Source organism: Stenella coeruleoalba, assembly GCF_951394435.1.
Source record: "Stenella coeruleoalba genome assembly, chromosome: 19".
Classification (NCBI taxonomy): domain Eukaryota; kingdom Metazoa; phylum Chordata; class Mammalia; order Artiodactyla; family Delphinidae; genus Stenella; species Stenella coeruleoalba.
The window spans coordinates 32,834,489-32,848,025 of NC_137165.1; the positions used below are offsets into that span (position 1 = coordinate 32,834,489).

Sequence of the window (13,537 nt, forward strand, 5' to 3'; positions counted from 1 at the left end):
CTCAGTGCCTGGGGAAAATTTGCTTTGTTCTCATTATTTTAAAATTGGGTCTCATTATAGAGATATATCCACAAGTATATATGTATAGAAGAAATGTGAAATGAAATACATCAAAATCTTGATAGTACATTCTTTGTATAATGGGATTTTAGGTAATTTAGGGCTTTTTGGTACTCTTATATTTTCCAACTTTTTGTAGTAAACACTCTTTTTTCCCCTAGGACATTTCTCCTGCCCTCCTTCCCAGTTTCCATTCTTCCTTTGTTTTTAGTTATTTATATTTGATTAAGTAATACTGTCTCATGGCTCAAATTGAAAAGGTACAAAAGTGTCTATAGAGAAAAATGTCTTTCAGTCCTGTTCCCAAGTCACTTGGCTCTCATCTTTGAAAGCAACTAGTGATACCATTGCCCTTGTGTATCCTTCCAGATCCTTCCAGAAATATTTTTGTCTAATACCACTTTAATCAGAACAAAGTCACAACAAACATACTTTGAAAAATATGTTTCTCAAGTTAATTTGGGATATTTCCAGCTATACTGATCTGGAGCTCTATCTGAGTTAACTAATATAGTTCTTTAATATGGTTGTATTATAGATGTGGTGTATGTACTCTGTCTCCTCTGTTAAATCTTTACTTTGTGGCTTTAATGATGTTTCTAAAATTCTGAGGTGAACTTGTGTTATTTCTTCTGTTCTAGTATTGCTTCATATTTCAGCTATGCATTTTTTTTTAGGGAAAATTCTGCTATTTTTATCATGGTGTTCATAAAATTAGTGATCAACACATATTACAAACTCTCCAAGGGATGTGCAAGGCCTGGGATATAGAAGAATTCGTCAGCTTGGGGAAAAAACTAAAGGCATGTCCATATTACACAGCACGAGAACTAATGCAGGATGCTGACATAATATTTTGTCCCTACAACTATCTTCTAGATGCACAAATAAGGGAAAGTGTGAGTAGATATGTAAAAATTAAAAGAACTGTTTTCCTACTATTGGGATATAAGTGATGAATGTAAAGCTTTTAGATGTTTTAATGTCTTTTACTTTATTCTTTGCTTTATATTTAATTTATGGAAATGTGTAAACAGAGTAGAGTATTGAAAACATATTCTAAGGGGTATTAAAAACTGAATTTTAGACACTGTCATTTTAATTTCCAAAGTAATAAGCACTTCTGAGGACCTAGTACTGAAGTGGAATCATAACAGGGTTTTTCAACCTTGATGGTAATGACATTTTGGGCTGGATAATTCCTTGTTGTGGTGGGCTGTCTGTGCATTGTAGGATGTTTATTAGCATCTCTGGTTTTATCCACTAGGTGCCAGTGGTACCCTCGCAGTTGTCACAGTCAAAAATGTCTCCAGACATTGCCAAATATCCCCTGGGGTACAAAAAATTGCCCCCATTTGAGACCCTTATATGTGATCTCTTTATGAATAGAAAGAATGATTTTAAAACATTTATCTAAAGAATCTGTGTTTTGAAGAACTTACGTTGGGAGAATATGCATACTATGCAAATTATGCTCTGTGAACTTTGAATAAGTGAATTTGGATACAGCATTTGTGTTTATCTGCCTGGTTCTTAGAGACATCCATTTGTTACAGCATAAGACAAAAAGTGAATAACTTCATATATTCAGTTGTTATTCCTCTCTTTAGATCTGACTGTACAACTTTCATTAGCTTTCTATTTCTATAAGTTTAAAATGAATAGGCATTATGTTTAATACCCCTGCTATCCTTCCTCTTATTTGGCTGCCTTTCAGCTAGGTTTCTTTCCGTTGAGCAACGGTATATATCAATGCCAAGTCAGTCTTCCTCTGCTTAAAAATCTCTTATATCTCTCTTTGCTCATGGGATAAAGTCATATTTCTTAAGCTTACTCCCAAGATGATCAATAGTCTGACCTAAATCTGCCTTTTCAGCCTTCTCTGCTACAGACTCCCAACTTGAACTCTTCAAAAACTTACCTCAAAGTCCCCTGAGGACACCTTGTTCTTTCCTGTATCTCTGCTTTTGATTACACCTATATTGAATTGCCCTACTCTCTCTTTGTGTATCCAAATCCAAATCCTGCTCACTTTTTAAACCTCAGTATATTTCCTACTCTTTTATGGTTCTTTCTCAGCCATCTACAGCCCTCTGTATATTATTATTTCCTCAGAATAACTCAGTGGCAATTGCTTTGTGACATTTTGTATTAGTCAGGACTCTTTCAGTTGCATTTGACACAAACTCAGCTTCAATAGAGCTTAAAAAAATATACTTGACTATCGTGATGACTTTGTAATCAGGCAAGTTCTTCCCAGTAGGAACAAAGATAACCATAATCAGCTAGCTTTTTTCCAGCTAGGTAACCTGGAAAAAAGAATATGATTTCACATTAGTCACCCATAATTACTCTGATTGGCCTAGCTCGGATCTCATACCCATTCTTGAACCAGTCATTGTGACCATAGACAGATGGAATACTTTATTTAATTGACAAGCCTGGGTTCTAAGTCTACCCACATTATGAGAGTGGTGATGTCCCTTGATTAACAGCTTAACAGTCCTACAGACATCACATGGGAGTTGGGGAAGAGCACTTCTCAAAAGGGTTGCAGAAGAGACTGAAATGAAATAGATACATACTATATTGTATTAGTATTTTGAGAGTCTTTTGAATCTTGTGTTGTTATTTTCGTTTTAAAGGTTTTTTTTTTTTATTCTACTTTTTATATTATGTTGGAGATCCCTTATACCCCTTTGTGTAACCAGCCATATGTTGATCCTGGCTCACTTAACACATATTATTTTGGTTGATAGGTTTACAAGTATTTTGAGAGTGAAAAATGGAAAACTGTAATGCTGAGCTGATATTTGGTTGGCCTAAGTGCTTTAAAATTTTAAGACTGAGAATCAGTTGCTTATATAGTTGGACTTGTGATATTGGCCTATAGTATGAATTTTTTAATGAAATATCTTGCCTATTGCTGTTAAATCCATTTTGCTGAATGTTTTACAGGAAAACTCTTTTATCTTATAGATGGATATCAATCTGAAAGAACAGGTTGTCATTTTAGATGAAGCTCATAACATTGAGGACTGTGCTCGGGAATCAGCAAGTTACAGTATAACGGAAGTTCAGCTTCGGTTTGCTCGGGATGAACTAGATAGTATGGTTAACAATAATATAAGGAAGAAAGACCATGAACCCCTACGAGCTGTGTGCTATAGCCTCATTAAGTAAGAACATTTGTCTTTCAGTGTCATTTGTGCTGCCTTTGTATTAAAAACATGTTTTATTGTGCCAAGTATTTAACAATTAGTAAACTTTGACCAGGCTACTTGGGAAATGGATTGTTGTTTGCCCATTAAAGGTAGAGATAGGCTAGTCCAAACTTTTGTCTTGTTCAAAAGAATATAGTGAACGTAACTGATTTTTAAAATTGATAATTGTGAATCTTATTCCTAATTTAGCAGGATAATTTAGTAGTCCCATAGGATGTGTGTAGGATATTGGGCTGAACATTAACTAAACATGGTTTTAATGAACATATTTAAAAATTCTGGACCATGGCTTTATTTTATCGCTTTATCCTGCAGTTTGAGTAGGATTCTGGTTTGATGAGGTTCATTTAACCAAGATTTCAATACTGTAAAATAATAGATTTAGTATTTTATTTATTTATTTTTAAAATTATTTATTTATTTGGCTGTGTCAGGTCTTTGTGTTGTGGCACACAGGATCTTCGTTGTGGAATGTGGGATCTTTTCATTGCAGCACCTGGGCTCTTCTCTGGTTGCAGAGTGTGGGCTCTCTAGTTGTGGTGCATGGGCTCTAGAGTGCACAAGCTCAGTAGTTGCGGCGCATGGGCTTAGTTGCCCCACGGCATGTGGGATCTTAATTCCCTGACCAGGGATCCAACCCGCGTCCTCTGCTTCGGAAGGAGGATTCTTAACCACCGGACCACCAGTGAAGTCCTGATTTAGTATTTTATTGAAACTTACATTAGATCGTTTCCCTTTAATTAGACGTTATGTTGTTGATCTAGAATCTCTTTACCTTAGAAAAAAATGTTACCTGACACTACATCCCGTTCCATTTATTGCAGCACTTTTCTGTTCCCTTCACAGTATATTTTTTAAAAAATTTGCATGTTTATACATCCACATGTTTGAACATAAGAGGTTTACAAATTTATATTGTAAAAACCTTTTTCCCACCCCATCTTCCATCTGCTTAATTTCTGTCTTCCTGAACAAGTTTATCATTTAGTTCATATTTATGCAAAAATGAGCCAATATAGATACTTTCTCTTATCCCTCCTTTTTACCCAAATGATGGCATCTATACATACACTTTTTTCTTCTCCATTTTAAACGTAAAATATATTTTATTTTTGGGTCTTCCCTGGTGGCACAGTGGTTAAGAATCTGCCTGCCAATGCAGGGGATACGGGTTCAATCCCTGGTCCGGGAGAATCCCACATGCTGCGGAGCAACTAAGCCCATGTGCCACAACTACTGAGCCTGCGCGCCTCGAGCTCATGCTCCACAACTAGAGAAGCCACTGCAATGAGAAGCCCGCACGCCACAACAAAGACTAGCCCCCGCTCGCCACAACTAGAGAAAGCCTGTGCGCAGCAATGAAGACCCAATGCAGCGCCCTCCCCGCCAAAATATCTATATAGATGTATGTTTTATTTTTTCTGCTGTATAGCAAAGTGAATCAGTTATACATATACATATATCCACTCTTTTTTTTTTTTCGGTACGCGGGCCTTTCACTGTTGTGGCCTCTCCCGTTGCGGAGCACAGGCTCCGGATGCGCAGGCTCAGCAGCCATGGTTCACGGGCCCAGCCGCTCCACGGCATGTGGGATCTTCCCGGACCAGGGCACGAACCTGTGTCCTCTGTATCAGCAGGCAGACTCTCAACCACTGCGCCACCAGGGAAGCCCTTATGTTTTATTTTTTAAAAGCCAGGTATGATTGACATATATAAAACTATTAATATTTAATGTTTAAAACTTGATGAGTTTGAGATAAGTATACATCTGTGAAACCATCACCACGGTTTTTAACATAAACATACTCATTGCCTCTAGAAGTTTCCTCCTGCCCTCTTTATTTATTATTATTTGTGATAAGAACACTTAATATAAGACATACCCTCTTAGCAAATTTTTAAGTATACAATACAGTATTGTTAACTGTAGGCATTGTACTTCATATGTACATTTTTCTGTATCTTGCCTTTTTTCACTTAACAATATATTTTGGAGATCTTTCCATATCAAGACCCAGAAAGCTTCTCAGTTTTAAAAAAATAGTTGCCTAGAATTCCATTGCATGGATGTACAGTGATTTATTTAACCAGCCTCTGATAGTAGATATTGAAGTTGTTTTACAATCTTTTGCTATTACATTGCTGTAACGAATAACTTTGAACATATGCCCTTTCATCTGTCTGGGAGTATATCTATAGCAAAATTTTTAGAAGTGGGATTCTTGGGTCAAAGCATAGATCTACATGTAATTTTGATAGATATTTTTTAAATTTACACAGTAGATGGGTGAGTGGAAGACTAATTTATACTCTGACCAGCGAAGTATGAGAATATGAAAGTTGTTTTTTTTTCTAACCTGATGGGTGAAAAGTATCCCAGTGTACTTTTCATTTACATTTCTCTTTTTTTTAAAAAATGTATTTATTTATTTGGCTGTGCCAGGTCTGAGTTGTGGCACGCAGGATTTTTGCTGTGGTGCATGGAATCTTTGCTGCGGCATGCGAGATCTTTAGTTGCAGCATGAAGGATCTAGTTCCCTGACCAGGGATCGAACCTGGGCCCCTGCATTGGGAGCACAGAGTCTTAGCTACTGGACCACCAGGGAAGTCCCTCATTTACATTTCTCTTAATGTGTGATTAAGCATTTTTAAGGGCCATATATATGTCCTTTTCTGTCAACTCTCTGTTGACATTTCTGTCTTTGTTCTTGTTTTTACGGTTCTTTTTCTTATTGATTTGTAGATGTTCTTTGTAAATTGGCCCTTTGCTTGTGATAAGAGTTGCAAACATTTTCCCCCTCCATTTTGCTATATGCTTGTGTCTTTCCTTGTGGTATTTTTGCCACGTAGAAGTTTGTCATTTCTATTTCACAGCATAATTTGTTGAAAGAGTTGGCTGTAGTTGCTGATTCTATTTTCTCACTTCCCATTCTTTCCTTATCCATCCCAGTAGTGTTGCTGTCTGCATAATTCTACTGAAACTGTTCTTATCGAGATCTCCAGTGATCCAGAGATTGCTAAGTGCAAAGGTTATTTTTCTGTTATTTTACTTAGCCTCTCAGCATTGTTGGATACTGTTGACTACCACCTCTATGAAAAGTGTTTTTGTCTTCTGTGGAATAATAGAAAATATGTATTCAATATATTGGTCTCTGTCCCCAGTTCCTGGCACGGAAGTCCTAAAACCTTTATAATTTCCTAAGTGATAAGAGCACTAAGAGCATTTTCTGTTCTACTATTTCATTTTTGGCCCCGGTTCCTGACAGAGTTCCTAAATCCCCTGGGATTTCCTGGATGACAGGTCTGTCTTTTGTTCTAATGAGGTGATGGGTTTGTGGGCTCCTGGATGGGTCTGGTCACTAGAAAGACCAAGGCATGTTTAAAAGCTTGGAACTTTCAGCCCACCTCCCCTCTGGGAAGGGGAGAAGGGCTGGATATTGAGTTAATGTTCCATCATGTCTTTGTAATGAAGTCTTCATAAAAATACCAAAAGTACAGGATTCAGAGAGCTTCTGCATTGGTGAACACACCTATGTACTTGGAGTGGGGTGCACTTCACCTCCACAAGGACAGAAGCTTCTGTGCTTGGGACCCTTACAGACCTCACCCTATATATCTCTTCATCTGACTGTTAATCCTTTATTATAGAATAAACTGGTAAATGTTTTCCTGATTTCTGTGAGCTGTTCTAATAAATGCTCACACTTGAGGAGGGGGTCATGGGAGCCTCTGATTTACAGCTGCTTGGTCAGAAGCACAGATGACAACCTGGACTTTTACAACTGGCATCTAGGTTGGGGGTGGGAGGGACAGTCTTGTGAGACTGAGTGCTTAACCAGTAGGGTCTGTGCTAACTCCAATTAGTGTCGAAATTGAATTGAATTATAGGACACCCATCTGATGTCTCAGAGAATTGCCTGTGTGGGAAAAAACCCCACATACACGTAGAGACCAGAGGTGTTAGAAGTGAAGTAGTGAGAGTAGACCAGACACACAGGAATGTGTTTTCCTAGACGGCTTCCATGACATCTTCTGGTTTTCCTCCTCCTCACAGTTCGTTCTTTCTCAGTTGCTTTTGATAGTTCTTACTTTGTTTGATGTCTAAACGTTGAAGTACCTCAGGGCTTGGTCTTGGGACTTCATTTCTTTTCTAGTTCTGCACTCTCCTTAATTTACATAACCCTAGTGCAGTGCAAATGAGGCCTGAATCTGTGTCTGTCCCAACCTGTCCCTGGAATGCCATTTTCATATACCCAACTATACTTTCTATCTCTGTTTGGATGTAAAATTTCAACTTTCCAAAACACTCCTTTCCTTCCCCTACCTACTCCCCCCCACTGCCCCTGTCTTCCTTGTCTAAGCAAATAGTACCGACCAGTTCCTCAAATCAAAAATCTAAGTGTTATCCTTGATTACTGCTTCACCTCATGCAATTCATCAGTAAGTTTTATAAATGCCACCTACACAATATATCCCAAATCCTTCAATCTCATACCTGTCATCCCAGAATCATCCCTCAACTAGAACAACTGTAACAGCCTCCTAATAGGTCTCTCCTTTCATTTTTGTCTTTCTCCTATAATCCATTCTGGCTTATAAACTGGAATCATCTTTTAAACACTTAAAATAGATTATCTCTCTCTTATTTAAAATTTTCTGTTTAAAATCTTCCCATTGCACTTTGAAGAGAATCCAGACTTCTTATCCTGGCCCAACATGATCTGATTCCTGCTTATCACTCTAACATTGCTCATACCGTTATTCCTTTCTACCCATTGTGGTCCAACTACATTGGCTTTCTTTCGGGTCTTTAAATAAGCAAAATTTGTTAAATCACCTGAGGATCTTTGCACCAGGTGAAAATGGCATTCTTCTACTTGGAGTACTCTTTTTTCCCTGATCCTCCCATGACTGAATACTTTTTGTATTCAGTTAGAATATATGTCATCTCAAGAAGAGCTTCCTTGACATTCAAATGAAAGTAGCAGTTAGATTACATTAATCCAGTTTATTTTCATTATATCACTGTCACTACCTGATATTGTCTTGTTCATGGAATTGTTTCTGAGTTTATTTCTGTCTCTCTTAGTAGAATCTAATTTCCATGAGAATAAGGACCTTGCCTATTTTATTTACTGCTGTATTTCCACTATCTAGTATAGTGTCTGGCATAATATAGGCATTTAAGCACTCACTGAATGTACAAATGTCTGTCTGTGTGTGTGTGTGTGTGTGTGTGTGTGTGTGTGTGTGTGTAAATGAATATATTTTCTAGTAATTCTCTTTTTTGTGTTAATATTTAACACTATAATCTTTTTATTAGGCTTTTAAATTTTTATTTATTTATTTAATTTTTGGCTGTGTTGGGTCTTCGTTGCTGCACGTGGGCTTTCTCTAGTTGCGGCGAGCATGGGCTACTCTTGGTTGCAGTGCGCTGGCTTCTCACTGAGGTGGCTTGTTGCGGAGCATGAGCTCTAGGCACGCGGGCTTCAGTAATTGGGGCATGCAGGCTCAGTAGTTGTGGCTCATGGGCTCTAGAGTACAGGCTCAGTAGTTGTGGCATGCAGGCTTAGTTGCCCCACAGCATGTGGGACCTTCCTGGACCGGGGCTTGAACCCATGTCCCCTGCATTGGCAGGCGGATTCTTAACCACTGTGCCAGCAGGGAAATCCCTATTAGGTTTATTTGTATTTCCTTTTATGTGCATTTGGGATAAGCTCCTAAGAGCTGACTGTCAGTTGGAGAGACAGACAAGTAAGTAAAGCGGTGTGAGTCCACAAAACACAAATGGGGAAGCACACACATCTTTCTCTTTTTTGAGTAAAAGCTTACTTTTTTAGCTGTATATTTATTTTGCAATGTGAAACATGCATGGTATTTAAAATGTGTCTTGGGCTTCCCTGGTGGCGCAGTGGTTGAGAGTCCGCCTGCCGATGCAGGGGACACGGGTTTGTGCCCCGGTCCGGGAAGATCCCACATGCCGCGGAGCGGCTGGGCCCGTGAGCCATGGCCGCTGAGCCTGCGCGTCCAGAGCCTGTGCTCCGCAACGGGAGAGACCACAGCAGTGAGAGGCCCGCGTACCGCAAAAATAAATAAATAAAATGTGTCTTAATTAATCCACATATATGTGCTCAGAGCTTCAAGGAATACAGATCAATGTATCACATTTCTCTTTGCTCTGTTGAAGTAGTGCACATAAGGATGATACTGGTTGATGGAATTGTTTTATTTTATTCCAGTTGGTTAGAAGCAAACTCTGAACATCTTGTGGAAAGGGGTTATGAATCATCCTGTAAAGTATGGAGTGGAAGTGACATGCTCTTAAATTTACACAAAATGGGCATAACCACTGCTACTTTTCCTATTTTGCAGGTAAGTTTTTTTTCTACCTGTGAGATTTATTTAGTGAATTAGAAATGACTTAATAGTGAATAGTTAATCCAGAGTAAAGAAAAAAAAGTAGCAAGTTAATTGTTTCAAAATTTTATTTTATTATGTAAGTTCGATAATCTTTAAGTGATGGCATAAATTATGGATGAAAAAGTAGCATTATTAGTTTGAAGGCTATATGGCTTAATTAATACAGAATTAATTGCTTTGTTTAAAGCTAAAATAAGTCAGTATTTTTAGGTTATAAATATTTTGTCAATTATAAAAGTTAAAAATTTGGAAAATAAAAAGATAAGAAATTCATGTTTTATTCTCCTTAACTTAGAGGTTATAAACCTGGGTATATAGAGATTATGGGTGGGCTATGGGATACTGTGAGCCTTATGAAATTACATTCAAAATTTTATGAGTATTTACTTTTGTACATTTTTCTGGATAGAACCTTCATGACTTACATTATTCTCAAAAGAGTGTTTGTTTGGGGTTGTTTTTTTGTGTTTTTTGCAGGTGAGAATGTTTTTACTTTCTCTTTTTGTTCTTATTTATTTATATTAATTGACTTTACTTTTAAAGTGGTTGTTATAGGTTTATAGAAAAAGTGAACAAAAAAGACAGAATTCTCATATACCAGCACCCCCAACCACACACGTATTCACAGATACTATAGATTCTCTTATTATTAACATCTTGCAGTAGTAGTACATTTATTACAATTGAACCAATATTGGTTACATTATTTTTAACTAAAGTCCATAGTTTATGTTAGGGTACACTTTTTGTGTTGTACGTACAGTTCTATGAGTCATTATGAAAACATAAAGTCACGTATCTACCGTTACAGTATCATACAGAATACATTCATTGCCTTAAAAATCTTGTGTTGCACTTATTCATCCCTTCAACACACTTTATTTCCTCTGCTGAACCTCTGGCAATCACTGATTTTTGTTTTTCTGACTCCATAGTGTTGCCTTTTCCAGAATGTTATATAGTTGTAATCATACAGTATGTGGTCTTTTTAGACTGGCTTCTTCCACTTAACAGTATACATTTAAGGTTCCTCCATGTCTTTTTGTGGTTTGACAACTCATTCCTTTTTATTTCTGAACTATATTTATTGTATGTATGTACCACAGTTTGTTTATCCATTTACCTACTGAAAGACACATTGGTGGTTTCCAAGTTTCAGCAATTATGACTAAAGCTGCCATAAACATTTGTGTGCATGTGTTTGTATGGACATACTTCCTGCTCATTTGGATAAATACTTAGGAGCACAATCGCTGGATTGTATGGTAAGACTATGTTTAGCTTGCAGTAAACTGCTAAACTGTCTTCCAAAGTGATTGTACCATTTTACATTCCCACAGGCAGTGAATAAGAGTTCCTGCTGTTCCACATCCTTGCCCACATTTGGTGTTGTCAGTGTTTTGAATGTTAACCATTCTAATAGATATGTATTAGTATCCCATTGTTTTAATTTACATTTCCCTAATGATATATGATGTGGAGCATCTTTTCATATGCTTATTTTCCATCTACATATTTTATTTGGTGAGGTATCTCTTCAGATATTTTGCCTACTTTTTAATTGAGTTGTTTTCTTATTGTTGAGTTTTTTTCTTTTTTTTTTGCGATACGTGGGCCTCTCACTGTTGTGGCTTCTCCCGTTGCGGAGCACAGGCTCCGGACGCGCAGGCTCAGCGGCCATGGCTCACGGGCCCAGCCGCGGATCTTCCCAGACCGGGGCACGAACCCGTGTCCCCTGCATTGGCAGGCAGACCCTCAACCACTGCGCCACCAGGGAATCCCATATTGTTGAGTTTTAAGAGTTCTTTGGGTATTTTGTATATAAGACCTTCATCTGATATGTGTTTGCAAATATATTCTTCCAGCCTGTGGCTTGTTTTTTCATCCTATTAATGGAGTCTTCCATATAGCATAAGTTTTTAGTTTTAATAAAGTTCAAATTTTTTTCTTTGATGGATCCTCCTTTTGGTGTTGCAACTAAAAATTCATCACCGAACCCAAAGTCACCTAGATTTTCTCCTATCATTTCTTCTACAAGTTTTATAGTTTTGTATTTTACATTTAAGTCTGTGGTCCATTTTGAGTTAATTTTTGTGAAGGGTGTAAGTTCTGTGTCTAGATTCATTTCTTTGGATGTAGATGTTACTCTGTCACCATTGGTTGAAAAGAGCATCCTCTCTCCATTGGATTATCTTTGGTCCTTTGACAAAAGATCAGTTTACTATATTTGTGTTGGCCCATTTCTGGGCTCTCTATTCTTTTTTTTTTTTTTTTTTTTTTGCGGTATGTGGGCCTCTCACTGTCGTGGCCTCTCCTGTTGCAGAGCACAGGCTCCGGATGCGCAGGCTCAGCGGCCATGGCTCACGGGCCCAGCCGCTCCGCGGCATTTGGGATCTTCCCGGATCGGGGCACGAACCCGTGTCCCCTGCATTGGCAGGCGGACTCTCAACCACTGCGCCACCAGGGAATGGGCTCTCTATTCTTTTCCATTGATATACTTGTCTGTTCCTTCATCAGTTCCACACTGTCTTGATTACTGTAGCTTTATAGTAAGTCTTGAAGTCAGGTCGTGTCAGTCCTCTGACTTTGTTCTTCAGCATTGTGTTTGCTATTCTGAGTCTTTCATCTTTCCATATAAACTTAGAATTGAAACTGAGCCCCTGTGGGGCTCCTGGGCATGGAAGCCTTTCTGTCCCCCATTTCTTGTATATAGGGAACAGACTCCAGCCTCCATGACCTTCCCTGGGTTCCAAAGGGCAGATTGGAACAGTTGTTAGGGAAGGGAGGGGATGCAGAGACAAGGGAGGAGAAGCCAAGAAACTACCGGAGGCAAGATTAAAGGAACCAGAGAAGCTAATCAAGATTAGGAGACCACCTGAGATGAGATCAAAGGAGTTCAGGCCCTGCACACACCCTAATCTTGTCAGCAACCCTATCCTTGAACTATTGCTATAAAACCCCTCACCAAATCCCCCGGGGTTGGGGGACACAGTTTTTCAGGGGCATGAGCCTGCTGTATGTCCCTTTGAGTGGCAAAGCAATAAAGTTATCCTCTTCTACTTCACCTAAAACTCTTGTCTTCAAGATTCAGTTTGGCACGGTGCACGGAGACCAAGCTTTCTGCGTCAGAATCAGTTTGTCAGTATCCACCAAGTAACTTGGTGGGATTTTGATTGGGACTGCATTAAATCTGTAAATCAATCTGGGAAGAACTGACATCTGAACAATATTGAGTGTTCCTATCCATGAACATGGAGTATCTCTCCATTTATTTGGATCTTTGATTTCTTTTATCAGACTTTTATAGTTTTCCTCATATAGTTTTAAAGAGGTTTTTGAACCAAAAAAGATAAGAACTGTTGCTAACATGAACTATCATTATGGGCATATGAGTATTAAAAATATATTTTAATAAGACCGTACTTATAATTTTTGCCCTGAATTTTTAAAGTGCAATGTATCATAAGTAGTTTTTCATATGACACTTTTTCTTTTTTTTGCATAAACTTTTTGCATTCTAAAGACTTTTCATATCAACAGTAAAATGGGTTAAATAAATTGTGGGAAATTCATACAGTAGACTACTATACAGCAATTTACAAAATGAACCACTGCCACCACAACCATATGAATGAATCTTACAGACATAAGGTTGCATAAGAGAAACCAGCACAAAAGAGTACAAACTGTATGGCTTCATTTTTATGAAATTTAAGAACAGACATAGTTATGCTAATACAAGTCAGAATACTGGTTACCACGGGTTACCTTACCAGTGCAGGGGTAAGGAGTAGTTTGGGCTAAGATGGGACACAAAGGAACTTTCTGGGATT

At 38.1% G+C, this 13,537-nt stretch overlaps 1 protein-coding gene across 5 annotated transcripts in view; it reads left to right on the forward strand.

Moving 5' to 3' along the window:
• The window catches only part of BRIP1 (BRCA1 interacting DNA helicase 1), a 209,132-nt gene that overhangs the window by 69,393 nt on the left and 126,202 nt on the right, over positions 1–13,537 (forward strand). For 4 of the 5 annotated variants that reach the window (XM_079905392.1, XM_079905391.1, XM_079905393.1 and 1 more), the window contains 3 exons: positions 738–959; positions 3,040–3,239; positions 9,524–9,656. In XM_079905392.1, coding sequence (XP_079761518.1) covers positions 738–959; positions 3,040–3,239; positions 9,524–9,656 — 555 coding nt within the window. The remainder of the gene's footprint in view (positions 1–737; positions 960–3,039; positions 3,240–9,523; positions 9,657–13,537) is intronic. The other variant, XM_079905395.1, reaches the window with a different exon arrangement.